The sequence below is a fragment of the Molothrus ater genome, chromosome 4 (genome assembly GCF_012460135.2).
Source record: "Molothrus ater isolate BHLD 08-10-18 breed brown headed cowbird chromosome 4, BPBGC_Mater_1.1, whole genome shotgun sequence".
Classification (NCBI taxonomy): domain Eukaryota; kingdom Metazoa; phylum Chordata; class Aves; order Passeriformes; family Icteridae; genus Molothrus; species Molothrus ater.
Window position 1 is genome coordinate 44,586,332 of NC_050481.2, and position 15,621 is coordinate 44,601,952.

At 38.5% G+C, this 15,621-nt stretch overlaps 1 protein-coding gene across 2 annotated transcripts in view; it reads left to right on the forward strand.

Moving 5' to 3' along the window:
- Positions 1-15,621, forward strand: part of DLC1 (DLC1 Rho GTPase activating protein) — a 200,480-nt gene that overhangs the window by 92,643 nt on the left and 92,216 nt on the right. The window contains exon 1 of one of the 2 annotated variants that reach the window (XM_036382059.2): positions 8,870-9,149. The exons of the other annotated variant lie outside the window; for it this stretch is intronic. Within the exon in view, the coding sequence (XP_036237952.1) occupies positions 9,035-9,149 (115 nt within the window). The 5' untranslated portion in view covers positions 8,870-9,034. Of the gene's footprint in view, positions 1-8,869; positions 9,150-15,621 lie in introns of those variants that run through there. 2 annotated transcript variants of the gene reach the window in all.

Consider the following 15,621-nt stretch of genomic DNA (forward strand, 5'->3'; position numbering starts at 1 on the left):
ATATGTCTGCAAAAAAGCAAATTGTCTTACCAAATAAATATCAAGTATTTAGGGATAACTTGCTGGAATTTCTCAGTGTCAGGAAAATGACATATCCTCACATTCATTTCCCAAAAACACTGGCTTTAATATGAATACACAGATAAAGCACCTCAAAGAAGGCATGCCACAAACAACTCCAGGACAGAGTTAAAGCATGGTGGATTCCTCAAAGAGAAACCCAGAGTCTGAGGAAGTACCTTTAAAAATAAATTCCCAATTTAACTATGTAAACAAACATTTACACAAAAAATGACACAAGGAGAAGTTACCATTAACAAACTGTCCAGCAGTGCATTAACTAGTGAAATCTTGAAATTTATTGAAGGTTTTGTCCAATACCTATTTGAAAGTTTAGATTCACTTTAGATTCAGATCCTACTTTCTATGTCATTGCTCCCTATGAAAATTCTATTTTTTTCTGCTGTTTTCTCTACCAATGAGGCCACAAACCAGCAATTCAGGGATGGTTATTACATCCTGCCTGTCTTCATAGTAACAAGCCTTCTGTAGAGATTGTGTTTCACAGTGCTGCAGTGGCAGCAGCTGGGATGAGAAGGCAGGAAGACAGCTCTGCCTCTTTGCATCACTTAATAAAACACACATTACACAGGGCAGAGATAATTGAAGATGACTTACATGAGACCCCTAAATCTCACTAAATCTTCTCAGGAATAAGCATTTTCCATCTTTCCCTGCAAGCACTGAGACTTTCTCTTTGATTTAAAATTTCTTGCCGCTCTTTGATCTGTCTGTTCAGAATGATCTCTGAATTATCTCCCTGCTCACCCTCTGACTTCCATGAGTCCAGCTCACATAACACTCCTCACTCTCCCCTTCTGCTCCCTGCTCTGTGCACAGACACCAGTCTGCCACCATTAGATTATATAGAACTCATTGAACCAAGTCTGCTCTGTTCACAATCGCTGTTCATGCTGGTCACTGCAGACAAGCTCAAAGGCTTTATTTCTTTGATATCTTATTGTGCCGTTTTGTACGAGAGATGTCTGAAGAGGAAGATTTTTAATTGAAGGAATTTACCATCTTAGTATGACCAGGTAAACACCATCTTAGTATGACCAGGAGGGGCAGAGAGAATGGAAAAGAGAAAAAAACAAAGAGAGGGAAGGAAAATTTCCAATTATGAAAGAAGATGGTAGAGAAGATTTTAAATAGGGAGTAACAATAGTGAGTTGGGGGGTTTTTTTGGAAGTTTTGGGCTGTTTGTTCTGCTTTGGGGTTTGGGGATTCTTTTTTGTGGATTCTGTACTTTTCTATTACTGCAATTTCACATACAGCCTAATTTGCATTTTCACTGGAAAGAAAGAAGTACCTTCTGCCATACCTTTTATTCTATGAAATTGCACTCATCCTTCTCTAATTCCAGTGCTGGGACCAGCGAAGCTGTAAGGTATTACTCAGCTAACAAAAAGCTATGTATGGGCATTTTGCCTGTCAGGCCACTGAAGGAAGGAGGAACAATGCTGTTTAATACTCTTCTGCTGTGGTGAAGCATAACGCATGGCTACTGCTAAAACTAATCTCAGTTCACAGCTTATTGCCATCAACCATTTTATAACCAAGACAGTGCTGTTGCTCAAGTTTAGATATTTGGAAGTGTTTGGACACTCCCATAGATTAATACTCCCATAAACTTCCCTAAGCAGGTGCCTCACATATGGCTAAACAGAATGAAGCTTTAACACTTCCTTTCTCATTTGAATTTTAAACTATGGCACAAGCATTAATGTCTCTTTTTTTTTTTCTTCAATATGCAGCACTTCAGAAAAGATTTGGCTGCAGGGGCAGAACCTGTGGGTTGTTTTTTTGGTTTTTTTAATAACGTCAGAATAGTTTATAATCAGCTACATTAAAAACAGGTTAAAATGGAATGATGTGAAAATGAAAATGGAAGTACATCTTTCTTTCATGTTATTCAGTTAATTATTATTTTGTATTTATGGCTGTGATTAGGAATGCTTTCTGCATTCCTGTGTTGGTTTATTTATTATTCTTGGAGCACACAGTGATAGTGAGACAGCAGCTCAGAAACAGCCAGATAAGCTTGCACTTTGAAGTGCACAGAGCTCTAATTAAGCAGTGGGGCTGTTTACAAAGCAGGGCCATAATCACACCATGGAGATTGTTAATATTTATTTGAGATCATGTTTAATTTGAGACTCGTGGATGTGAATTAGAAGGCTACACTACTCAGTTTATATAAACCCATTAGTATGTATTTGACTCACAACAAAAGCCAATTAAGGTAGATATTTTGACAAGAGCTTCTCAGTGTTCCACCAGAAGAAAGCTTCAAGGTTAAGACAGTTAAAAGTTCATGAAACAACAACAGCTGTAGTTTCCATCATGTACTGCTGCTGGGGTGAGCGGATTTTGAGCATTTCCTTTCTTAAAATTATACACCCTTGTTGTTCAGAAATGCAGATCTGGACCATGGCATGATGTTAAAAAGCATGTACATCTTGCAAAAGCAGTGTGTACAGAGGCAATTGTGGTCACCCTGGAGAGAAAGTGATTGTCCTTGGAGCTTCTCCACCCCTCTCCTACCACAAGGAAGGAGAATGCAGAGATGCCTGGCAGTGCACCTTGACATCATGGAGGGCACTCAGGAGACTTTCTCTGTTGGTCTACTATCTCTTCTCCAGATTGCACCCATTTAGCCCCTAGGCTGTTCAAAGGGTAACACCAGGGTGTTGACAGGAGTCAAAGGAGCACTTTCCTGAATGCAAAATATGGTGGGACACATAGGATTCAGTTCATGGACTGATAAATTGCCCAGATATTTGCACAAAAGGACACCTATGTGCTAAATGAAACTTCTGGATATTTTTAATTTACCTAATTGGAAAACAGAGATTTCCAAAAAAAAAAAAAAATCCAAGTGAATCAAAATGTGGCTTTTTCATATGAAGAACTTCACTGAGATTTGTCAAGCTTCTACTGAAACGTTTATGTTCAAACAGAATACATTTTATCTCCATGTCTTTCCATAGGACATTCTCTAAATCTTTCCAGTTCACTCTGATTGGTGGCTGCTTCTGAACCTGCTACATATCAGATTCTCAGACACTGCAAAAAATGCAGAACCAGATTTTCTTTTGGAAAGCAGCACAAGTAAAATTCAAAATTCAAAGTGCTTCTTTCCCAGACTGGTCTCCTAGATAGCACTTGGAGACATCTCCTGAGACATAAAACAATGACATATGTCATGTGCCCAGCAGCCTTTTTCAATTAGATCTAAAATTCTGATTCTGAATAATTCTTTTGTTTTCTGATACTTTTGGAGAATTATGAAATTGGTTTTTTTGCTTCTCTAACAAGGGGAAAGATGTTTTCATGCATCAGATCAGGCAGGCTGCATAAACCACTCAGCAAAGGAGCTCTGGATCTGCCACACTATTTGTTGCAGTCTGTAGATAAGCCACAGCAAAGCTCAAACTGGCATCATATTTAAAAAAATATGTATCTCTGATGGCTTGTGCCTTTTCTGGATCCATACATCCTTCCAGACTCAAGGGGCCAGAATCACACAGAAGAACCAGAGATATCCATCAGAATTTGCACATTGATGAAGAGTCAGAGGGGAAGTCGTTGTATTTTAGAGCAAGCTTGAAGAGCATGAGGCTTATGCAATTTATTTCCTGAGAGCTGGACTCAGTTGCCAGAACTAAAACCAATATCACCATTCCTGTCCATCCTAGTACCCAATGCATTTTGTCTGGTCTTTGGTACTATGTTTGCAGACCAGAGCATGGATGGAACCACTAAAGGACAAAAAACAGATACGTTTGACAAGTGTAGGTTCTTCAGCTGGAAGTGCTGAGCAAGGGTAAGGTTATAGGGAATTAGCCTCTGCCTCCTGCCCTTGGCTGGTTTGAGAATTATGTGTTCAAGAATGACAAGCAGCACTTTACAAGTAGATTCAGCCTTGAAAGGAAGATTGGAGAGGCACAGCTTTGCTTATGCTGACAAGAGGTTTCTAAAAATATTTCCAAAACAAGAAGTGGGAGAAGTCAGTGGTTGCAGTCGCAAGGCAGGCTAGGCCTGGGGGACAGGAAAGACACAGCCCTGGGAGAGTCAGGGGTGGAGCTGGTCCGAGCTGGTGGGAGGGCTGGCAGGGCAGGGAAGGTAGGGTCTGGTCCCTCTAAATATTTGCTTCTGGAATTTCACAAAGACTCTTCCTGGGCATGCATGATGCTCCTCATGCATGAAGCCGGCAGCTGTCTCTCTCCTGAGGGTGTACTATCACCTCATCCCCCTAACACCAGCTGCTGCAACCCCCTCGTGTCTCCCTCTCCTTCAGATTCCCCTCATATTATTTTTGGTTCAGCACACATCTTTGTTGACCCATCCCCTTTTTACGAATTTACTCTTTTGGGATTTTTTTATCTCAGCTATTAAACAGAAAACATTAAATAAAATGAAATTATCCTGGAAGATAGCTGGAGTATTGACTGTGCTATGACTGTGGTCAACCCAAAATTATTCACATACAAAATTATTCAAATACAAAAACCTGTGTCTGATTGTGGTCATTTTAAGTTTCCAGACACAGGAAAGTCAAAAGATAGAGCTGCATCATAGACTTTACCTAGATGGTTGATGATTTAGGACTTTGCTTATTTTTGCATGCATTTTGCTGTAACATCTGTATCCAACTAATTGAATTGCAGATGTAAGACATGGAAGGCTGTGTTTTCCCTTTATAGAAAGGGTATTTGTTTTCAGGAGATTTTCCAGTACACTGTCAAATAGAGCAGCAAAACATTTTCCATTTTCTTTAAAAATACATTCCTTGCCAACCTGTAAATCTCAACATTAAAACCTTTTGCCCTTAATGTCATTCGCAGTGCTCCAGTTTAGCTGTCTGGTTTAAGAACAAGTTAATCAAGTACACTCATGTTGATCAACATCAAAGATTCACCTGGTGAAGTCTGTACTGTGTGTACTTGGTACCAATGGCCCCCTCTCTCAGTTCAGACTGTAAGCATGAGTTTACCAGAGAAATGGAGGAAGTTCTTCCACAAAAAATCTGCAAGTAATTGCAGGCCTGTGATTCAGGTAGATGTCTCTGTGAAAACAGCTACACCTTCAAGGGGAGCAGGAACAAGCCCTGAGCTGAAATGGAAAATATCTCCACATAAGCAGACATTGTTTGGACAGTAGCAACTGGGAACATGGGGGGAGCTTGCCTGAGATTCAGAGTAGGGCTCTCCACAAGAGTATCAAATAATGGCACAGTAGTGGTGGCAGCTCAGCAGCTTTTCCCTGAACACGTGGGTGTTTTCCAGCACAGAACTCCTTGTCACTGTCCCCCTAGTCCTGCTGCCATCAGCTGCCTGTACACTGGGGTCTTGGATGTTTTTCAGTATCACATGGGTATTGAGAGGAGCTGAGCAAAACTGAGTGTATTGTTCTTCAAGGGGTGTTTTGTAAATGATGCAAGAATGGAGATTGCAGCACAGCTCTGCCCTGATACCATCTTTTAACATGACTTTAAAAATCCTTTAAAATCATGTGCTTTCTTATTGCATGGCAAATTCTTACCTCAATTTTTTGACTGCATTGGATATCATGAATCTCAGATTTCCTTTGCTGATCATATGTATTTGTTTTTAACTGTATTCTCCATTTATATCTCTGTCTACTCTTTTCTAAAATTAATGTCCTTAATTTTATATCCATATTTCTAGCATATCTATATCTAATTATTTACCTGCACATGTCCCACTAAAAATTTCTGACATTTAATTCTTTACACAATCTTACTTAGATTACCTATTTATTTATGTTGAAGCATCACACAAACAAACACTTTTAGCAGTATTTCTCTGCTTCATTGCAGTTTTTTCTTCCTTTGCCCTTTACCATTTTCCAGACCATTTTGTTGAGCAGATTGTAAGAAATATTTTAAATATATTTATGCCAACATGTGTAATATAACTCACAGTAACTCTCAAAGAATCAAACCCTAATTAGAAATATATGTATGTTGTTGATTTTATTTTTAAATTCTTTAAAGTTGTTTTAGCTACTAAAATGAATAATGGTCTGCCTGTTTTTATTGACCTTGTAGCCTGGACTAGGCACATGATTTTGGAAAGATTCCCCCAACACCACTCTTTGGTTCATATCTCCAAGCAGTCTTGGAGCACGTGAATTGGATGGGTTTCAAATGAAACCAAGCCAAAAGATGCACCCTGGTAGTGTGCCAGTGATCTCCAACCCACTCATGAAACCCCAAGGATTCATTCAGGTCACAAGATGCAGGTAGACATAGTTCAAAGTAACTCTACTTTGAGATGTGTCAAAACTTTGGTACCATTTATTTTGCTGTATAAATCCATTCTTTCTGGATTTATGGGCCATGTTGCTGGTAACGTAGACATGGCCAGTGGTAGTTAAAACCATGTTGAGACTGTGATCACCCTTGTTGCCTTCTAAAATAGAGAAATTCAGCTCCTGATTAAGTTATCGCTTACTGCATCTTCATTTAAAAATGAATAATGTTCTTCTGAGCTGTTCATTAATAGCAACAACAGCAAATCTCATCTGAACAGAATGTACGTGTTTCAAAACAGATACTCTGTGCTCTGGTCATTGTGTCACCATTTGCCTATGTAAGCCTATGTCAGGATTTGCCTGTGCAAGCATTGCACTTGCTCTACCAGGAATTTTTGTAAGAATAATAATTAAGAAAAAACAAAAAAACACAAAAAAAAAAAAAAAAAAAAAACCAAGGGGAAAAAAAAACAACAAAAGAACCACAACCACACAAGAGTGTGTTATCATATTGAATTTCTCTGGAGAGTTGGCTGCTTCTTTCTCCATCCGGTCTCATAAAGAAGGAGGGGGATAATGAGGAAAGCAACAGTAAAATATAGAGATCACTCACTGCTGTTTTGTTCAAAGACACACACAGGACATTAGTGTTTGCAGATGCTCTATAAAGATAAAAGACTAAGGCCTAGATGGGAAGAAATTATGATCTGCATTAAATAGATGATGAGCCAGTTATTCCCTCAGTTACACTATTGCAAATCTAATAAATTTCATTTCATTGTCAGAATGAGATAACAATTTCTCTTAAAGGAAATGATGACTAGTGAAAATGGAGGGAACTGAGAAGACACCAGAAAAAAAATTACAACAAATAAGAAATTGTGAAATAAATTACCTAATGTTATGAAAAGAAAAACTGTTGCAGTGTGATGCAATATCCTGCTTCAGTTATCCCAGTTCCTTTCCCCAGGTGTGCCAATACCTTCTCCCTTCCCCTCCCCTTGCCTCCTGCCGAGAGCTGTCCGTCAATCTTAACATTTCAGAAAGGGCGTCGTGTGATTGGCAAAGTTCAAAAGATGCCTCTCAGCCCTGGGGGGCATTGGGTCATTCAAGTGTCACTTGTCCCCTGAGCCTTCCCCCCTCCTACCTGGTTGGTGGCACACCTACCCCTTCCCTCCCCCTCTCTCCTGGGCTTAAAAGACATGGGACCACGCGGTTCAGGATTCTGTTGGAGCTGTTACAAGATTCAGAGATCTGTGACCCTGGAATAAAGCTCTGGATTAATCCCTCCAGCAGAATCCATCTCCTTTTCCCTTCAACATCACCTATGGCCTTTCCACCAGAGGTAAACCTGAGTTCCTGCATGCCTGGACCTGTTCCAAGTGCCTAGCTGCAACATCCAGCCAGCCAAAGGTGTCTCTGAGGTGAAACACCACAGCTGCCACCTTTGGTCCAGCAGCAAGGGTCAAACGAGCCCAGGCAAATTCCATCCAGTAATATTGGGATCGTATTTTAATAAAAAACTGTTTTGTTTTAGGAAGAAATTCAAAGGGAATGAAAATCCCTTTGTTAAGGGTTAAAACTCTCAGTTCTGTAATTTGGTCTCTCTATGCCAATCTTGCAAGAAGTTAATCAATCAATTCTAATGATAATACTTCTAAAGAAAATAATGGTATCTAATATTAATTACTGTAGTTGCTGTAAAAAAAAGTTAAGGACTACCTGTAGAATGAACGTGTAGACAACTTTATTTGACAGGTTTTGCTTTCCCATATAATGGAGGGGATTAGGTTTTTAAACTGGTATCTCTCATCTCTTCACACATTACCACATAGTATTAAAAAGGGAAAAAGAGTCTCAGGCACTCCTTTATTCCTCCCTTTCTCCCTCAGGGAAGCCACAGGACACAGTAATCAATTAAAAAGGTCAAAATAAGCAAGGTCAAATGGCTTCATTTACCGTGACTATTAATCTCAGTTACAGTCGTAAATATTTTTCATATGGGAACTTATCTTTCCACTCAGCAAAGTGTGGGGGCTTAGTTCCCTCTCCATTTTTATTATCTCCCCTCTTCCTCTCATTTATTTATTTCCTTTCATTAGTGTATAATCATGAAGTACTAAATATAGGGAACTTAGAATCAGGCCCTATTCTCTGCCTTAACTAGGGTAAAATGCCAAAAAAAATATGGTGACAAAATAAAATACCTGATCTCTAGATATTTAAAATTACTTTATCTCTCTTCTATTTCTTACCTTTTTCATGTCCAAACATGAAAGATTACCTGAAATATCAGCTAAGCAGGGAAATATTATCCTAATAAATGAGCATGCAAGTATGTGCCTGGTAAGTTATTTGATTAAACAGGAAGCTAGAATCCTATAGATATCCACAAATAAAGCCCCAAATCTAAATGACTGTATCGTTAGCTCATTTGTAAACTGTTCCAGATGTAAGATTTTGGCAGCTTTCCAGTAGGCTGGCTGCAGTCTGAGCTTTCCTGCATCCGCAGTGAGAACTGCAATGCCTGACTCTTCAAGGGAAAGCTCCACAAGGCTGATGACAAATTATATAAAGTAACAACCTGCCTGCCTGGCAAAGAGGAATCCAAACAGATCCCCGGGCAGAGAATGCCCTTTTTCCTGGGGCTAAGCTACAGCCGTTTGACCTGGATGTGTGATCGATCTGCATTATGCATCACCCGGTGAAAGCCCCTCTGAGGAGATCATTTAGTGATCATATCAGGGACTCCACTGCTAGAGCCTTGGATGTTATCTGGAAAAACACGAGAGACAGACGACTGGCAGGTGAGAAGGACATTACATAAATATATTTTAAAATTCATAAGGGATCAAAATCTATGACAGTAATTAGTGGTATCATTTGCATATGTGTCGATGTAGCCTCTGAGTGCTTCTCCAGCCTTTTGTTTGTGTGTCACGTTACATCTGTGCTGTGCCTAGGGTGGAACTGTGTGTGCTCCTCTAACTAGATGAGACAAACTTCGGTTAAAAGAAGAACAGCAGTGAATTTTGGTTCAGTATTATGGCACAAATTCCTCAGACTAAAGTGTGCTGAAGCATTTTATTTTGCTGTTAGGTCAGACCTTGTGCTTCACTGCTGTGATGTGCTTCAGTGAGTTGCGTTACGGAGCGTTTTGTAGCCAAGGAGTGTGTCAGTTGGAATATCTGGGCTGTGCACTGAGCAATTACTGGTATTTCCTCTGGCAAGGATTTCAGTGCTGTGAGCTCCAAGTGAGTATCAGGTATGCCAGAGCTAGGCTTCTGAGATATAAATTACCAGCCATCTATATACTTTCAGTCCACATTTTTATTTTGACTTGCAAATATTCAAAAACTGGGGGCAGAACATAATAGAGGGCTGGAGAAGAAGATAATTTAACTCACTTTATTTTTCTCTTCTATTATTGTCTATTAGAGGAATGCTTCTCTTTCACCCTGCTGAGGTTGTTACTTTTATTTTGCAGCATTTAGAGGTTTCTAAAAAGGCTGCAGAAATGCACAATGGGTGTGACTGCCAGAGGGATTGTTTTGGTTTGTTTGTATACTTACAGTGGGGGTGGTTTATTCCAGGGGGAAGGAAGGAGGGAGGAGAAATGTGAATAATGATAAGATCGGATGAGATGACCAAGAGGCAGACTTTATGGCTTACTAATGTAAACTGAACTTTTACATCACTCTCCTGAGTTTACGTTTTACAGAAATAAGAGTAGCTAAGTGCATAACAGACATTTGGTTGAGTACTGATTCCAAAACTGATTACATTGGGTAATCAGGCAGTGAGTGGCCATTGCCTATAAAGAAACACGTGGGCAAAATCTGCTCTGAATTAGACCTACTCATAAAAACCTTGCTTTGCCCACGTGTATAAGTGACTGGATTAATTCTGTGCCTATTCCCATAGATGGCAAAGGAAAGTGAGTTTCCTAGGCAGAGGAATTCAGCTTTTCACTGTTTTACAGTAAAAGCTCATGGTCACAGGAGATGGGGGCATCATATTTACTTCAGTGCTCTGTAGGTGGCCATAAATATGGCAGTGTCATAAAAGCACTAGACTTTAACCTCTCTTCACAGCAAACAGAACGGGGCAGACAGTCCACTTCATCTCTCAAAAGTGTGTTATAAAACTGTGATTCTTTCGTAGCCTTAAGCACTGCAAGACACGTTGCAGCAGTCACAACACAGGTCCTAATGTTGAGGGCAATGCTGGAACTCCACGGAAGAAGCACTGAAAGGAAAGAAATTCTGAGAGAAAAGGCATGCATGTTACACAAATCTATAAAAGGGAAGCCAGTGGGGCCAAGTCAGCCTTTGTTTAATCTGCATGATGCCTGGTCAGCTGGACACTTGTTTATCCTGAGATTCTTTGCCATTCTACCTGCTGGAGATGTTTATGTGAATGCTTTGAAGTAAGCTTTTTAATTTATCATTACGTTCAGAATGGCATTTGCATCAACAGACTCCAAGTACCTCTGGCCTGTGTCCACATACAACAACTGCTACCAACTGTCTTCTATAAAATTGTTTCCCTCTCATCAGCTGACATAGGAAAGCATTTAATGATATGTAATTTATACCTTCAGAATGTGACCTACATATGAAAGTATGCAGATTTTATCAGGATACAAAGAGAACTTGATAAATGTATATATTTAACCTTGCATATGATTATCAAATATTTGGAGGCTAAACAGCTGCTAATTATATTTCTGGAGACTCTGTCACATTCCTAGAAACAGGGAGTGAACGTGAACCCTTTAGCCCCTTTAGCTGCACTGATAAGGGTCGGCATGTTTTTATTCTACTTGGCAGCTGGTTATGAGCCATCACATTTTTTATCAATACAAGGCTTAGATGTTAGAGGACCCTTAAAAACTGTGACAGTTTCATTTTCCAGGCTGTGCTGTTGATGTAGACTTGTCAGTCCACTAGTATATTTGGGCTGCTGTCAGTCAGATAACCTAAAAATCAGGCTAAAATCCCAATAAGAAGTATGTAGTTAGAGTAGATATCAGGGTGTATTCCAGAAAATACCTCATGATTAACAGAGATTCAAGGAGAGAAACAAAACAGCAAGTTGTGTTGCTGTTCTGTTTGTTCTCTGGGATATCAGCAGTTTAAACTGCTGACTACCTGAAAATGGTCATGAAGGGTCATGACACTGAAAGAAGAAATCCTCTTAGATCAGCAATTTGTGTTATCAGGACACACCTTTAAAAAAACACATTCTTTGCAAAAGAAAGAAGAAAATCTGAAATATGCATTCTTCACGACATATTCAAGACAAAGTAAATGTTTTGTCTTCAAAAAATCCTTCTAGCCCGCACACAGAAATAGCACTTCATGAAATGTAATTTGATATAATCATCAAACAGGGAGTACTATCTACTTCCTAAGTAGAAAATATATCATTGAAAACATTTTTTCCATTAGATAAGAATGGCTGGAGAAGAGAAGACTTTGGGAAGACCTTGTAGCAGCCTTCCGGTATTTAGAAGGGGCTTACAAGAAAGCTGGACAGGAACTTTTCACAAGGGCATGGAGGGAAAGGACAAGGGGTAATGGACTTAAACTGAAAGACAGTAGGTTTACACTAGATGTTAGGAAGAAATTCTGTACTATAAGGGTAATGAGGCACCAGCACAGATTGCTCCCTGTCCCTGGAGGTGTTTGAGACAGGGCTGGATGCGGCTTTGAGCAGCCTGGTCTATTGGAAAGTGTCCCTGTCCATGGCAGGGGGATGGAACTAGATGATCTTTAAGATCCCTTCCAACCTAAACCACTCTATCATTCTAGGATTCTATGATCATATAGTCTTACTGACACAAAAGAAAGTCAGCAATAGTCCTGTACAAAAGGTATCCAAAATGTTTGAGATGCTGTTAAAATTGCATGGAATTAGTTGACTGTAGCTAAAAACACTTTGATTTTGAGTGGGTGCAGTAAAGGAATGCAAATGAATGCAGACTGCCTTCTCAGGTCACCTCTGTGTGCTCTCCCATACTGGGCACTGTAGAGCAGCATCCTGATGCTGCTTTCAAACCCCAGCACCAGGCCTGAGTTACTGCCTGTGCTGTCTCATCACATGGCAGAGCAGCCTGTGATTCAGCCTGCTGGGGTGGAGCACACTCATATAAAAATGGTATATTATTATACCATATTATGGTACATTGTTACTGCTGTATAAATTTGGTATAGCATATGAATATGGTATATATTTATAAAATACCTATCCTGAGGAGCGGTGAGCTGCAGCTCATCGCAGCCACATCATAGCAGCTCAGATCATGGTTTTCCACTCTGTCTTTTTTCCTCCTTGATTTACAGAGAAAAAGAACATCTAGACACATGTATATAGTCATATCTGGAGATCTTAAAATGTAGAAAATTATTCACTAGGTAAATCATTAAATATTTTCAATTTCTGAGACATCTAAAATGCCCACTAGAAGTGAGAAAAAATTTGGGGTAACAGATAATAGAGTGAAGAGCAAAAAATAAGGACTAAGGAGAGAAGAAGACTTAAGTTGACAGAGCCTCTAAATAGGCAATATAAAAATGGTAACTTTTCCTGTTACCGCATTCACAAGAAATAGATTTGGATTTCCCAGTTAATTCCCCTTACTAATGTCAGACCACATCCTCAGCTGGGAAGGAAAGAACATTCTGGCTTCTTCAATGGACAGACCTCCCAAAGAGACCAGGATTTCATGCACAAAGGCAGCAGCACAGAATGAGCTTTCACAGAACAGGAAGCATCATTCTCAGCTCTCAGATGCACACACCCTCAAAACATTTTAGACAGATTTCTCCTAGTGCCTTCACTGTTCTCTGAATTTACATCACCCAATGTAGCATTTATCTGCATTGTACTAAGAGCCATTATGTGCACCATACAACATCACTAAAGATCCTGTTTTTTACATTTTCACCGGCATATTTTGGAATGCATGATTACAACTGACTACTAATGTGCCTGTCTTTTAAATTAAGGGGCTTTTTTTATGGTGCAAAAGTTACATCATCTTCTGAAATTCTGGTATTATAGACAAAAAAAAGAATGTGTATGTTGTCTGAGGTTGGTGAATTACTGATAGTTTTGCTGCATAAGCTTAGCCATTGAAAGCCTGGGGTAAAAAATTTGTTATTTGGTACTTTAAAAATAAACTTTCAGCTATTCTAGTTGAAATTATATTGTTTATTTACCTACTTACCATGTCTCATGTTCAATTGTCTTTTTTTTCTAATTTAAAGATCACTAAAATTTCTCAATATTGTATTTACCCCATGAATGTATTTAATTTGTACCTTCTAGCCTACTTAAGTGGGCTTTTGCCGCCATTGTTTTTATTGGTTTTGTTTTCTGTTCATTGCCAAAGAAATTAAAATTACTCAATTTGCAAGATCTGTTGCAGACCAATTCTCATTATGCCTACTTTGCTAGTACTTGAGTCATCCAGAAAGATTCTGTATGTCCTTGTAAGCTATTGCTAAAGATATAGCCAAAGAGGGAACTCTGGGGTTGGTTTAAAATTAATCCCATCAAACAATTCATTTCCATTTAGATTACTTTTAGAAGATTATCAGTCAACTTTCATCTAGTTTTCATGGTTTTGGTACAGGCTGGATAATTTTTGAGTCTCTTAATGAAAAATTTTCTGCAAGGCCCTTTAGGTAGATCTTTTATTCTTTAATTTATGATCATTAGCTAAAATTATACCACTATTTATTTTTTTCTTTCTACTGGCCATTATCAATTTGTTGGATTTGTCAAGGAACATTGTGTGCATCTGCTGCATACTCTCTCTTCTTGATGATGCCTAATTTGTTCTCCATTATCAACATCCCTGTATTTCCAGTGGATTTATAATTGCTGTTTTCTCTTACACTTTCCTCTCACCTCTGATGCCTTAAAACATACTCATGTACAGATTGTGAAGTCTGTGAGTATATATATCTAATAATTCTTAAACATTTCTCAGATATTGCTTATACTTCAAAGCATGTCTGTAGCTGTCTATAGCAAGTAAAGGAAGGAAAGAAAGGAATTTTTATCCTTTGAAATTTTTTTAAGCCCCAAGTTAAGTGAAGAATTTTGCACTACATTTCAACTGTCCTCAAAATTTATGCTCATGCAGAAGAGAAATTACTTCTTGAGGTGTTTGCTTTGTTCTGAGACTGGAGAAAGATTTACAGTGTGTGTAGGTGAAATAAGGTCTTAGAAAATGGATACTTTGCAGAACCCAAGACCACTTGAAATATAGCTTCAGATATATCACTGTTTGTCTCTATCAGCATTTTTGGAAATTACTGACCCCCAATCTGGAGAAAATCTACAGGTTTGGTACTTTACTCAGGATATTTTATAAATACTAAACCTAGACACCTACCATGATGTAGAGCATAATCAACTATTGATTTTATACATATTTGTAAATAGAGCATAATTTATGGAAAAGAAATAAGAAAACAGTAAATAACAATTGTCTGATAACTGAAGGAGCTGTATCTATAATAAAGCAAGAGTAGCACATCCAGTGCAAAACATATGAATAATTTATTTTGGTTGAATGGTTAAATATCATTACCATATACAGTTTCCTCCCTTTGAGAGTGCTCATAAGCTTTGCTGCTATCAATATAATTACTACAAAAGCTGATATTGTAAGCATGTTTTTTGAGAAAACATCAGTTTCATTCTTGTAGTTTATTGTTCTTCACATCTTTCAAATTCAGATATCAAATGCAACCAGAAGTAATACATGTCATAAATAGTACATGCTTGTCTAATTTTTGAAAATATTGCCACACTAAATTCCAATAAGATATCTGGAGTATTGTATGCCTTTTTTAGCACTGGTGTTTTAATCATGGAATGACTGCAATTCATTTAAGGCAAAGACCTTCAGTCAAAATACTCACTCAAAATGGCATTGGGAATTAAATGCATCATTGGGTTCTTATTCCATATTGTTTCTCAATTTCTTATTCTCCATATGAAAATGTAGAGAAGTGCCAAAAAAGGTTGTAGCTCTCAAAGAGAAGAGAATGTGTGCATACTCTGTCACCTTGTATATTTGTAATAGATATTTTCATACAACTGAGCTAAATTGCACTGTTGGGAGACTGGACAATTGGAAAGTTTTATATATGACTTTCCCATTTTCTCCATTAGTGAAATTTTAAACATTTATCTCATGGAGCTCCACCATCATTTCTGTAATCAGGCAACAACAATGGCACTGTTTAGTCCAAGTTT